Raw genomic sequence first — 13,665 nt, 5'->3', positions numbered from 1 at the left:
GCTTTTTTGCGCAACTCCTTCAAATTATGGTAATGCTCACTACCCTATTTATTATTATTGGATGGATTTAAATTTTAAAATTTGTGTCTATTCACTACATGGATCTCGAAATTTAAACTTATCCAACAGTGATAAATAAGGTGGTGAGCATCACCATCACTTGAGGGTGGTGAGCAAAAATATTCCCTTTATTATTTAAGTGGAAAGAGTTTCTACCTCTGCCATAAGAACAATAGCAAGACTTAGAGGCCTGTTTGGTGGGCTGGATATGATTAGGCCTTAGATAAAATCAGGTTGGCAGATATTTGTAAGATATGACTTATAATCCATGTATAAGGATAGATTATATAACTCATTTTATTATGAATTCATAACTCATTATGTTTAATCACGTTCATCTCATATTTTGACACACAAACAAAGAATTGGACTCAAGTCCATTTGAATTGGTCACAACCTATTCCAACCAGCCTACCAAACATAACCTAGGGGTTTTGCACCCCGCATAGGTTAAACTTTGAGAATAGCATGCTCCTTTTCTTTGCAACCAATAAATAATGACTCTGGAAGTATTTTATTTTAACAGGTTCGTTGGAGATACTCTTTTAAAGAAATAAGAATTTAGTTACTTTCTTTTATATTTTTTCCTTTAACCAAAACTTCAGTACGCATTACGCATGGTGGTTTTTGCTTACAAATTGCTTGTCCTCCTTCCTTCACTTTTTTTTTTTCCATATTTTACAAGTTTCATTAGAAATAGAGAAGGTCTACGTTGATTCACTTGAACATTTAGCACATACTATAAATAACATTATTTTTCGCTTAAATACAAAATTTACAAGTTCTAAATTGCCCTGGTGAATAGAGTATTCTTCTCTAACTCATTTCAATTTGCATTCAAACCATTTTTCTCACTCTTACTAGTCTAACTTCAAATAATAAAAGTAAGAATACAAAATATTAAGGTCCATTGTATAATTCCATTGTCAACAGTAATCATGTGAAGCCCTCTACTTTGTCCAAACATAAATACCACTTCCTATCCTCTCAATTATTGCACTTGAACACCCATTCTTATTCAAGCCATCCCATGTCCAGAGTGCCCTTCAAAATGTCAAGCAAACCTTTTTGAAAATTAACACAAAGAAGAAGATACCTAACTTATTTAGTAAATAAACATTTTTAAAAAGTCCTCTCCCCTTTGGTGGGCAGGAAGGCAGAGAGTTTCTGGATATAATCGTCCTCCCTTTCAAAGAAAGGTAGGTGTCTCGCAAGACCGTTGATAAAGTGATGATCTCGCCTAATCTTTTTCTATTTGAAAAAAAAAAAAAAACTATTTTAAAAAGGTTTATATATTATTAGTCACTAGTCAGCAATCAGAACAGAAGTACATCCCAGTCGATTCAAAAAAAAAAACACTCAAAACCTCACACATCAAATCCAAGAATACAATGGGGTATAATATTCCCCCAAAGCAAAAAAAAGCAAAAAAAAGGAGTTAGAAAAATACACTAATAACTCAATTACCAGAGCAATTGAGAGATACACATGATGGTAGTATCCCACACAGCCTGTTAAAGGAATTCAAATCATTCAAAGTTTGATGGGTCACATGGAAATAAAAAGCAAAAAACTGACACATCCAACACATGCCTTGCCTCCCAAATGCATATGCACATGATGTCTCCTCCTTCAGCTCCCACTACACCACCACCCTCCATCCCAAACCTTTCTTTTATCTCCAATTATCAATCACTTCCTGCCTACTTCAAACCCATTAATTAAAAGAAATTATGAATACTAAAATCAGTTGTCTAAGCATGCGAATCTAAACCATTAATGATGGATTCTCGATACTAATCGTGAATCTTGACTGTTGATGCATTTTCGACACCCTAACTAAAATCTCACATATTTAATCACAAACCTTTCCTCTAATCTACATTGTAGACACAATTCACAACCATCACAAGTAACTACTATTTTTTTTTCTTCGATATAGTTAGCAAACTATATGCACACACTTCTCTAACATATTAATCATCGAACGCATTAGGGTTTATAATTTTGTCCATGATTTTCTTCTTCTTTTTCTCTCTTTGATGTCAATAATTCTACAGAATATCTTCCAATGTGGGACGGCAGGCAGCCAATAAGGTGCATCGGAGGTGGCTGTGGCAAGTGATCAGATGGTCGTTCGTGAGGCCTGAGGCTTGCATGAATGAATGAACAACTGTTGGACCCACAAACCTAAATCCCCTCCTAACCATGTCTCTGCTGATCGACTCTGATTTGGATGTCTTCACTGGGATTTTGTAGCCTAATTTATATTGTGGTGAGATGGGCTTTTCATTGACAAATCCCCAGATGTACTTGTCAAATGATCCAAATTCCTTCTTAATCTGCAAGTAATTATAAAAAAAATTGAGTTCATTAGTATAAATACAACACTCAAGTACTACTACTACTAAACTAAGCCATATTAGCTTTTCCAAGTGTTAAAAGAAAGGGAGACTTTGGATGCGGTCCCTAGTTATGAACAGTCTTTGACTGAAACCCTGTTGGTTTTCAATTTTTGATCCAAGTCCCTGAAATTAATTGATAATTTATTTCTATGTACGTTACTATATTTTTTAAATTAAAAATTAAAATTTATAGTTGTTTATAGTAATGAGATTTTAAATAAAAAACCATAATTTGTGGGATTAAAAATATTAAAATATAAATATACTATTGTGTGTGTGTGTAAACATGGGTACATTCATAAAAAATAACCAAAAAATTATTGTATCAAAACATGGGTACATTCTTCAAAATGGGTACATTTAGCAAAAATAAAAATGGGTACAAATAAATAAAAAAATATGGGTACAATACAAATAAAACTTTAAAAAATATGGGCACAAAAAGAAATTAATATATGGGTACAAATTAAAACTGACAGGAAAATTGGTACAAATTAAAAAAGGGTTGCAAATTAAAAATGGGTACAAACTAAAAATAAAAATATATGATAAAAAATTTAGCCATAAATATAAATATACTAATTGTAACATTTTTAATATTAAATGAATATATTTAGAAATAAAAAATATTTTATTATTGAAATAATTAATGATATTATTAATACAAAGGACCTTGATCAAAAATTGAAAAGTAATAAGGTTTTAATCAATAGAGTAGTAAAAATAAGGATGAAAACCTAATTACTCCTAAAAGAAAAGGAGATATATATTATATAATATTTGCAGAAAAAGTTGTTACTAACGTTCCAAACCAATACCCTACACTGAAAGATGATTACATATAATTATTTAAAACGTCAATAATAATTCTTTATTGTAGTTATATATTGCAAACATCATGCACAACAGCTGGAATACCGCACCAGTCAAGCTTTTCACCAAACAATGGAAGAAAAGAATCATAGATTATGCTTTAACTCAAAAAGAATTAAAGATTAAGATGTAAATGATGGTCAAGTCAATATTCTCTTTATAACATTACATTATTTTCAGGGGTTTTCTTAAACGAATGAAAATGTTCTTTAACATGTCCTTAAAAAGAAGGCGTGATCATTGATCAGGAAAAAAATATGGTCCTTAAAAGAAGGGGACAGATTAGATGGAAAAGATTTGTTAAGAGGACAAAAAGCAAGAAATTGCAGATTTTGATGCTTAGTATTTTTACCTCAAGAATTCTGTTAGAGTTGTCTACAACCCCTCGGATCCTGCTGATTTCAATGCCATATTCTGAAGCAATTGACATCATCTGTTTGTCACTTAAATTTGCCACAGTTTCTGCATCAAATCCTGAAAATGCATCCCTGCAGAGGTGGAACATATATAATAAAAAGGCAGTTTTTCAGAAACATACTGTTTGATCCCATCTACCTAATGAGAAGAAGCATGATAGTAAAAAAAAAGACAAATGACTACATCATCAGTCCTGCATTCATCATAACTTGTTACATGGTCAATTATTGTGAGAACAACGTTGTATACGCCCGTTAATTTTTGTTGGTAACAAATTGCATGACAACAAGGACTCACCTGAAATCTTGACGTTTTTTCAAAATGGAAGTCCAATCTGAGCCAACTTGAGCTCCAGTTAACACAAGCAGTTCGAACAACATCCTGCAACATGAATAAATTGAATCCAAATGAGTAAAAAGGAAAATAATGACTACTTATCAGTATGATATTCATCCTATTTTTTCTTGATCAGTTATTTATTATCAGAGGAACATTATGTACAGCGGTTCAATTTTTTTTTTTTTGTCCAAAAGAGGCTCAATTGGACTTACTTGTCATCATGGACAGGAACTCCCCATTCTTCATCATGGTAAGCAACATAGATGGGATCTGAGGATAAAGATAAAATTAAAATAAAACAATTAATAATCAGTTAATTAGGAACATTATTTATCATTTTCATTTCACAGATTGAGTCCAATAATAATTTAAGGATTATAAATTACCTGAATTAGCCGTGATAAAGCTGCACCTTTTCTCTTCTTCAGCTGCCTTGGCTTCTACATTACCAGAAGCATCAACAGGAACAACCCTTTCAATGTTGGCAGACTTTGACCTGCCGTAATGGGCAATCTTCATCTTCCGTTGTGCATGCTGAAGCGCCATCTGTTCCCTCCTGCCAGCAGCAATGCTGCCAGGTGCCTCGGTGATCAAGGAAGAGGAATAACTCAACGACGCCTCGATATTAGAAGCAGAGAATCCACCATTACCAAAACCTCCATGATTATGATCAGCAGCATCAACATCAACACCAACGCTAGCGCGCTTGAAACTCTTGGACTTCTTCCTCTCCAAAATCTTAGCTCTTGTGGTTCCTCCTGGTGTGACAACTTTTTCGGAACTCGAATTAAGGCCATTAGGGTCATTTCCTCTCTTGATTGCTGGTGGCCTTGGGGACTTTGACTTGGGAGAAATGGGAGGTGTTAACAAAGATGAAGCTGCCTTGTTGGTAGTTCTAGGACTAGTAATACTTGCAGAAGAAGTTGGCAATGGTAGTGGAGGTGGTGATGGTGTCGATATTTTCTTAATCGAACCACGCCGGTCTAGGCTAGGAACCCGGTTGCAATTAGGCTGAAGGACTGGCCTGCCATTGATTCCAGCCACAATGGGTGCGACTTCAATCCCTAAGGTCACCTTGGCCTTTGAGCTGCACATATTTCTTATGTTATATGTATATATTTTGTGTTTGGGTATGCAAATCTCTATGTGTGTTGGCTGCTGGGTAGGTTTAGCAATTAATAGAGAAGAAGGCCAAAAACTAGGGTTTTTAGGAAAAATAGCTCAAGAATGTGCAGAAGGGAAGAGATCAATGGAGGAGGTGGTGTGGGAGTGAAGGAAGGGGAAACGGAGGGATTGGGGATTTTATAAATGGAGAGGAAGTGGGGACAGGTAAAGGGGAGGTTGTGTAACATGGGGAGGTTGGGGCCTGCCTACTTACTTGGCAATTTGGGATTATTTGCTGTTAATTATTGTTAATAATATAATTTGTTTTTGTTGTTCTTGCATAGGGAGAGAATCAAATTGAAATTAAAATGGGGATTTGTTGGGTGGGAGGATTATGGGATTATGTGCTGAAGCCACCATGTTTTTTTCACTTGGGACTTCCCTCCTCTTCCAACTTTACAGAAGATGTTTGGATATATTCTTCTGATATGCCAGAGCTTAAAGCTTGAGTGGTGGATAAGGAAGGTAACAATGCAAGTAAAAGACCAATTATTGATACCCTCTTTTTAGCTGGAGGGAATCTCTCATTCTCTCTCTCAAATTTTTTTTGGTGAGGTGAAGCGAATGTGAAATACTCGATTACTTATGTGTAATGAGTCATTATTTATTGTAGATAAATTACAATTAATACACGTGCAAATTTTTTTCTTACAACTGTAATGTACATGTAAGAATGAATAATCCCTTACATATAAGTATATCCTCCTTACATGTAAGAAATCAAATAGTGTTCAAGGTAATGTAGGTCACTTTACGTGTAAGAAGCCAAACACTGTTCAAAGTAAAGTAGAGAAACTTGATTCTTTTAATAATCATAATTGCCCTTTTGAGTAAGCACAAGCTATAAAGTTATTGAGGTTGAACAGTGGTTAGGATTTAGTAGTTGCACTAATCAAATGAAAGATATTAGAAGTCCATACAAGACCTTTCTGAACTTACACACGTTATTAACTGATATATTTATGTAATCAATCGGATTCTCACACATACTTTTCCAAGACAAACTGGCATATTGATCCCTTTTCTTTCTTTGATCTCTTTTGGTTCCTTTTTCCTGCTTGTTTTTGTTTCTTACAGCCTGGAATATGGGCTTTTGAACATCTGCAATAAGGGATGAAGTAGCAAAATATTGTATATATAGGAAGAAAGGAATAACCATAGCGTTTTACACATAAACGTTATGTAAACATATTGAACCTGCATATTTCAACCATATTAGTCATTTAATTAGGGAATTACATTAAATGACTTCGTTTGATCAGTGATCAACTTTTTTTTATTGTTGAACCTAGCTAATGTTAAACTATTTGATCATTTCAAACCAATTTACACTTATGTTCGACCATTAATTTATTCAACCCAATAAACATACATTCGACCATTCACTCAACTCATAATGCTTAAACTTTTCACATTAAAAAAAAAAAAAGAGTTAGATGACTCATTAAATTGAGTTATTTGACACATTTCTCCCCTAATATTTGCTGGATGTGATGCCAGCTCAAGCAGTTATTGAAGCCAATATAAATCATGGCCTCTAAGATATGGTGTCATCAAAGTGCATATAAACTGTCCTATTGGGGATCTGTGCACCTTGTGTACATTGAGAGGATGACATGTGTCATCTCTAGTACATGTGTTTTGTGAAGTCATGAGCAATTGAGATTTGTACTCAAACTACCATAAGACTTGTTGATCCTCATTGATGGTTTGTGGACCCTTAATTTACTTTGTGGCTTGAGCCTTTTTATCCTTTCACACTTTCACAAAGTCACACAGACTCACATGGCCTGCAGGAGCATAAGAAACCTTGCTTCCAAGTGAGTGTATAGTCCCAAAAGTCAGGATCCTGTAGAAGCAATTTTGACGTTAGAATTAGAATGAACTTGTTCTTGGCCTAATGGGAATGTCTTGCCTTGGGATATGATATGCAAGCTAATAATGCATTGTTATGTGATAAAGTTAAACACAATATATGATTAATTTAAAATATTAAGATAGTAGCATCTCGAGTTTTGACAAATGCATGGATCTGTGTATTTTCTACACAAATCTACTATTAAGTACTAATCACCAAATCACATTAAACTCTTTAACCCCATTAGGCTAGTGGTCAAGTCTAATTGGGTACGCAAAAACATGTCACGTGGAAAAAGAATAACTACCAACATGGGGTGTTATAATTAAGTTACGAACCCTATCCTTAAAGAACAGATAGCAAGCATCTAACTTTTCCTATTCCTCTCGTTTAACATTCTAATTTGTATTTGGAAATTTTGTTGGTGTGGACCAAACCCTTGTCTAATGTTTATCTACGAAACACACCTCTCCCACCACAAGAATTTCCTGCATAATTGATTATGATTGATTTGATAATTTATTGAATTATTTTTATTTTGACAAATAAATCATAGTTTGACAGATAAAATTATTATTATTTTGGATAATAACTTATCCTTTTTTACACGAAATTGCATTTTGATATATGCCAACGAGAAAAATTGCTTGTTATAACAAATAAGATTCTAATCATTCAATAGTAAATACTTTTTAAGTTAAGGAATGCCAACAACCTCAAACCTTTCTCGACTCTCCTTTGCATCTTACAACAATACGTTAAACTGTCTATTTTAAGTTTTAACTGCATATATGTGCCTACCAAAACCTCAATATGTTTCAGGAATAATATCACACCAGCAGTGAGACACCCCATGTGATACAAAACCGACATTTAAGCACTAATTAGTTATCTTCTTCAGACAAAAACAAAGCAAAATCATGCAACAGACAACTTCCATTATACAACCCGAGCCGTGTGTTCTACTTCTACTTCATCTTTGTATTCTTCTTCTTTTTTTAGTTATTTCCTAGAGCCTTCCCTTTTGAACCATCCAATTTGGATTGTTCGTTTTCCATTCAATATTGTGTTAATTCATCGAAATCGAATTGATGAATCTAGTTTCATTAGTTTTCCTTTCCCCACGAGCATATGGTAACCACATTTTGTTGAGATGATAAGGACCGGATTTAATTTGGTAGCCACATTATTTTGACGTAAAAGACTATATGCTTTATATTTATTTATTTACTTATTTTTATTATTATTTTGTTTGTAAATGCATCTGCAATTTGAAACGTTGAGCCAACAAACCAAACTAGAATAAAAGAAGCAATAACCACCTCACGGATGAAATGGTAATCTTCTTATATATGTCTCTTTTTCTTCAGTTCATCTTTCTCGTTTTACTGAAGGGTTGCTGATCTTCTGCAATAGTTAACAGTAAGCAAATTGATTTCTTATAATGAATTCAAGTACAAAATAAAAAGAACAATGTAACCTAAATCTTGTTCTCATTTCTTGCATATTCACCTTATTCAACGCTTCTTTGTCAACGAGATAATCAGGTCAATGAACTGTCAATTCTCCATTTCCATGTGATCAAGGACTTCAAACCTGCGAAACAAATTGTCCATAGCCACTTCTCCGAATTGCGTTGCCAGAATAGGCTCTCCACAGCCCTTATCTCAGTGGCAAGTACGGCAGCCCTTGCCTTTTTATCGAGGCCACTGTCAGCATGCTTTATATAGGAGTCCCAATCATTTTTGAAAACTTCAAGGCTTTGCAAAGTAAAAAATCCTTCCGCCTCGATGACATCTTCAGCCTCCTTTGTTGTAGGAAAATACAATGGCATATTGAATGTGTCCAATTTTTCCTCCTCAATCAAACCCTCTAAAACCATATTATTGAGTTTGAGTCCGACAACTTCCCATATGCTAAGTGGATCATGGCTCTTTGTGCTCCCCAATGTTGTGAAGATCATACTTCCCCCGGGAACCAGCTCTTCTGCTTGTGATCTCAAAAACACTCTGAAGTCCTTTTTGAATTGCTCCAAGTACTGCTTATACACAGCAGGTGGGCTTGTTTTCGCTATGTATATGTTCTTCTTGTTTAGTCCCTCTCCTTCCTTGGTTATCAAACCTCCAAAGCCTCAGAGATCCACAGAAGGGCATAACTAGAGTGAACAAAGTGGAGAGAATTGTTTGGATAGAGCCTGCCATAGAAAGAACCAGGCATTGCAGTAATGAAACATGGCCCTAACTGTTCTTCCTCAAGTTTCTTATAGAACCCTGGCAATGACCTGAACAGAGTATTGAAATCGTTTCCGGGAAGATCATGCAAGAAGGCTTGAAGTGAAGGAGATGGACGGTTTAGTTTTCAGAAGTGGCATGGATGTTGTGTATGATATCTGATACCACCAGAAGGGTGTTGGGTCCGGAAGAGCATCCCAAGTCTGCTATTTTCAAATAGTCAGAGAAGAGTTTGCTACAAAGCTGCTCTATGCTTGCCTTAACTATAGGCTTCACCATTGAAATCGCAGCTCTTTGAAGTAGAGAGTTGGTTTTATAGCTTGTTTTCCCAACTCCTCCATTCATGTGAAGAACTTGCTGATCTACCTCCATTTTAGTTTGTATTCTCAAATAATGCTTCTCTACACTCTTGCTCTTCGACTATATGCTTTATATATGGGTTTCATTTCATTAAATTAATCATTTCGTTATGTCAAACTTGGCTACGGAATTACTTTGAAATATGGAGAGGAAGATTTGAATTTAGATGTAGGCGAGAGAGCACAGTGCTCCAGTTAACTTTGAAACAAAAGCTATTTGCCTTGTGAGTTTTATTTAACTTAAGCATATTATTGAAGCACACGAATGATTTGAAGCAAAAACAAAATTATTTGAAATTTTGCTAAAACATTAGAGATTTAGGAAATTTTGAAAATGCAATTATGAAGCCCATATAATGTGTCACTAATAAAAATAAGCATATTAATCAACATTAAGTAATAATTCAATCATTAATAACCACACTATGTATTATAAAATTTAATCTTAATAGTTGGTTTCTCTGACATTTCCCTACTGAAAAATTTCTTCTCGATAAGGGTGTGTGACAGCCTAGGGTTTGCTTTGTTATAGTATTCACCGTCAGCACGATGAAGCTTAAACGATATCACGTTATAAGCATATATGCATTTGCAGAAAAGGGAGAATGTGAAGCACTTTCTGACACATTCGCTTGCACAGAAAAGGGTCATATTCATGGCAGAGATGATGACTTGTGTTTGAATTATTGGAAAAGAAAACATTCCATTTCACAGCCAAAACCCTGCAGGAGATTTTTTTTATATATAATTTGCATTATTGTATGGACCAAATGGTGGGGGAATATTTAGTTTTGCACTGAAGACTTGTGCGTGCATGCAAGGGCACTAGTGGACATGAACCCATGGGAACAAAAAGGATATAATTAGTTTACCTTGTTTTTATTGGCACACTTGATGATCAAAGAAAAAAAATATATATGAAACTGAGGTACAATTCTATCAATATATATGTACTGTGTACGTAAAACACATTTATATTTGGTACATTTTTTATTTATTTTTTGTTACAATTATACATCTGCATTATTGGATAGAGATGATGATTAAGTACTAATTCAAAATGTCATTTTTTTAATCATGTGCTGATACACCAATTTGATCATTGTAGTAAAATTGGTGTATTGCCACATAAATAAACAATTGGCCAATACAAAAAGATTAACTTGCATATGTGAGCATGATCAGGAAGTTTTCTAAGTACCATTTTGTTTATTCATGTATCATATGCGTTTCTGATCATGGTTTAGGATTTTCCATTTCGTTTTGGTCTGAAGTCATGATTTAGGAAATTTTTTGTTGTTGGACGTGATTTAGGAATCAAATAGAATAAATTGGTTCGTCCAAAAAACAAAATAGGATAAATTGGTCCTGTTCATTTTTTAATTGAATAATATTATTAGGTTGGGAACTCTGCAGGAAAAGCCCACACATGCCCCTAAATAACCCTAAATAATGTTTCTAACTGAGCTCATTTTAAGGCTGTGCATGGGCTGATCTTAATTAGGTATGATGTGGAGGCCTCAAAGAAAGTCCTTAGGATATAAGAGGAACGTCGAAACGTCCACATACACAATACTTGAGAGGATGATCATCTTCGATCTGGTTGTAAAATCATGAAGGATTATAACAGTGTTCAGGTTGTGTGGTTCAATACAAACTATAAATGTCATGCATCCGAAAATACCAAAATAATCTACGAGTTAGAAGTTGGTGGCTAAATACTAATAGAACCTATGCTTTTTAGAAAACAAATTCCACACGTTGATGAGTTCATTGCGGCTATCTCACCCCACGTGTTGGACGTATGTTTGAGTTTGGAGACAATATCGAAGGTAAATTATATACACACTTGATGGGACCATTTCTCGTTGGCATTGTAATTAAAGACTAGCTTATTTGTTGAAGTGACAAAAATGATTTATTCATACACTTGAGTATACAAATTTTGATTTTCATGTTGTATCTGGAAGTATTTTTAGATTTAGATAATCGAAAGTGCTTGGGATAATGTTTTAGCATACGAAGTTAATAGTGTCTATGTGGTTGTCAGATATTTTATGAATTATTGATAAAAAAAATTCATGTGCTTTCTAACAACAAATAAATGCTTTATAGAGAATGTTGGAAAAATATGGTCTAATTGCTATATTAAGTCACATGAAAAATCAAGAAATAATTCATGCAATTACATATCAAAGTAATGCATACACATGAGTAATCAATGTTAAATGAACATGATATAATGGATTAGAAAAACCTAGAAAATACGGTCGAGGCAAGTGTTGGACACTTTGTCCTTAAGACAAGTTTACACCCCACTACGGTACTCATGGTTGATCGGCGCATGTCTCCCAAGATACAACGACCATGTCCTTGCAATAGTAGCACTCCAAATCACAAGGCTCCATGAACCGTGATTGTGTTGAAAACTCTCCCATATGGATTCTAATAGACTCTCTAATATTTAATACACTATATGTATGTATATGTAAACAATGAAAAGTCATTCAATGATTATAGGGAGCTTCCCTATTTATAGAATGTGAGATACCTCTCTGGAAAGCATGTGACTATTCATAAAGAGTCAAAAGTTGCAACTCTTCATTTGAGTTGACACATCTTTCTACCAAAAGGCTCCACTTCTAATTTCTATTCAATTAATAAATTTAATATAATAATAATATTATTAAATTTTCCAACAGAGAAGCATATTCAAACTACGCTTTTGAGCTTGAACAGTACTTCTAGGAATCAATTTCCAGGTTCTCCTAGAGAGCTCTGTAATATTGACTTCTATCCCCTTTACATTATCTCGAAAAATATAAATGGAATGTGCCCAACAAAGTCCATCGACATCAAGAACATCAATTCCCTAGAAGCCAAAGACTATCCAACTCCAGACACTCCAAGAAAATCACCGTCTCCTCTTCCCTCCCAGAATAAATACTCATATCAAACAACCCACCAAAACCATCACTTGCGAAATCTGAAAAAAAAAAAAACACCATCCGTAATTAAAACAAGAACTCAAGTTAATAGCTTTATCATCCCAAACCCTAAACCCAAACCACAAAAACAACAAAAACTTAAATCTGAAAATGTCCATTTTATTACAATCTCTCTTAGATCAGCCCAACTTTTTGGCACCTTTCAGAGTTTTCGACTCAGAAATATCCAACAACACCACATACATGGACTGGAAGGAGACATCAAATGCTCACATCTTTGAAATAGATCTTCCAGGCCTTGCAAAAGAGGACGTCAAGCTTGAGCCGCAAGAAAACAAAGCGCTTCGTGTTACTGCAGAGAGAAAACTGGAGCCTGAAACGGAAGACCCCAAGCATGAGACGTGGCACTGTAAGGAAAGGACATGTGGAAGCTTCTCGAGGAATTTTAGGTTGCCTGACAAAGCCAAGGTCGATGAGATTAAGGCTTCAATGCGTGACGGGGTGCTGGTAATTACAGTGCCTAAGGAGGAGGAACTGAAGAAAAAACACAAACATAAGAAGGTTGAGATCTCTGGGGATGATGAAGGACATGGTTCCAAAGGACTTGGACGTTTTGTGTGCTGCAAAGCTTAATTAGAAAACATAATGCGTAATGCTAGGGAAACTAAATTTATAAATTAAAATTGTAAACTAAATAATGTGTCACCAATAATAAATGAGCACATTTATCAACGTTTAAGTAATAATCTAATCATCAACTTCAATGTCATTTAGTTTATAAAACCTAGTCTACAAATTTAGTCTTCCTAGCATTACTCAAACATAATTGAACTGATTTTGCTTATTTCTTTGGTGGTTTTAACTTTTATTTAAATGATTAATTTGTATGGTGTGAATTTGTGTTGCTCGTTATGTTAATTAATAATACTTTGTAAAAGCCTGTTGATTTCAGGTTTGAGTGCAGATTTAATATTAATGGTGTGACCTTTGCAACAATGTGATTTTAATTCC

The 13,665-nt window shown here is 34.5% G+C and overlaps 2 protein-coding genes and 1 pseudogene across 2 annotated transcripts; 1 reads left to right on the top strand and 2 right to left on the bottom strand.

Moving 5' to 3' along the window:
• Positions 1-1,336: 1,336 nt before the first annotated feature.
• Positions 1,337-5,397, bottom strand: LOC126587115 (uncharacterized). The gene is made up of 5 exons (XM_050252087.1): positions 4,481-5,397; positions 4,307-4,364; positions 4,053-4,136; positions 3,691-3,826; positions 1,337-2,402 (listed from the first exon to the last, which is right to left on the bottom strand). Exons 1-5 carry the CDS (start codon positions 5,187-5,189, stop codon positions 2,115-2,117), a joined length of 1,275 nt encoding a protein of 424 aa, XP_050108044.1. The 5' UTR covers positions 5,190-5,397; the 3' UTR covers positions 1,337-2,114.
• A 3,045-nt stretch (positions 5,398-8,442) lies between these two features.
• LOC126585148 (probable methyltransferase TCM_000168) lies at positions 8,443-9,719 on the bottom strand (annotated as a pseudogene).
• A 2,843-nt stretch (positions 9,720-12,562) lies between these two features.
• LOC126584873 (17.8 kDa class I heat shock protein-like) lies at positions 12,563-13,287 on the top strand. Its single transcript, XM_050249246.1, has one exon. The coding sequence runs from the start codon at positions 12,805-12,807 to the stop codon at positions 13,285-13,287; it is 483 nt and encodes a 160-aa protein (XP_050105203.1). The 5' UTR covers positions 12,563-12,804.
• Positions 13,288-13,665: the final 378 nt, after the last annotated feature.

The sequence above is a fragment of the Malus sylvestris genome, chromosome 10 (genome assembly GCF_916048215.2).
Source record: "Malus sylvestris chromosome 10, drMalSylv7.2, whole genome shotgun sequence".
NCBI lineage: Eukaryota > Viridiplantae > Streptophyta > Magnoliopsida > Rosales > Rosaceae > Malus > Malus sylvestris.
This window is presented reverse-complemented; position numbering and strand designations above follow the sequence as displayed.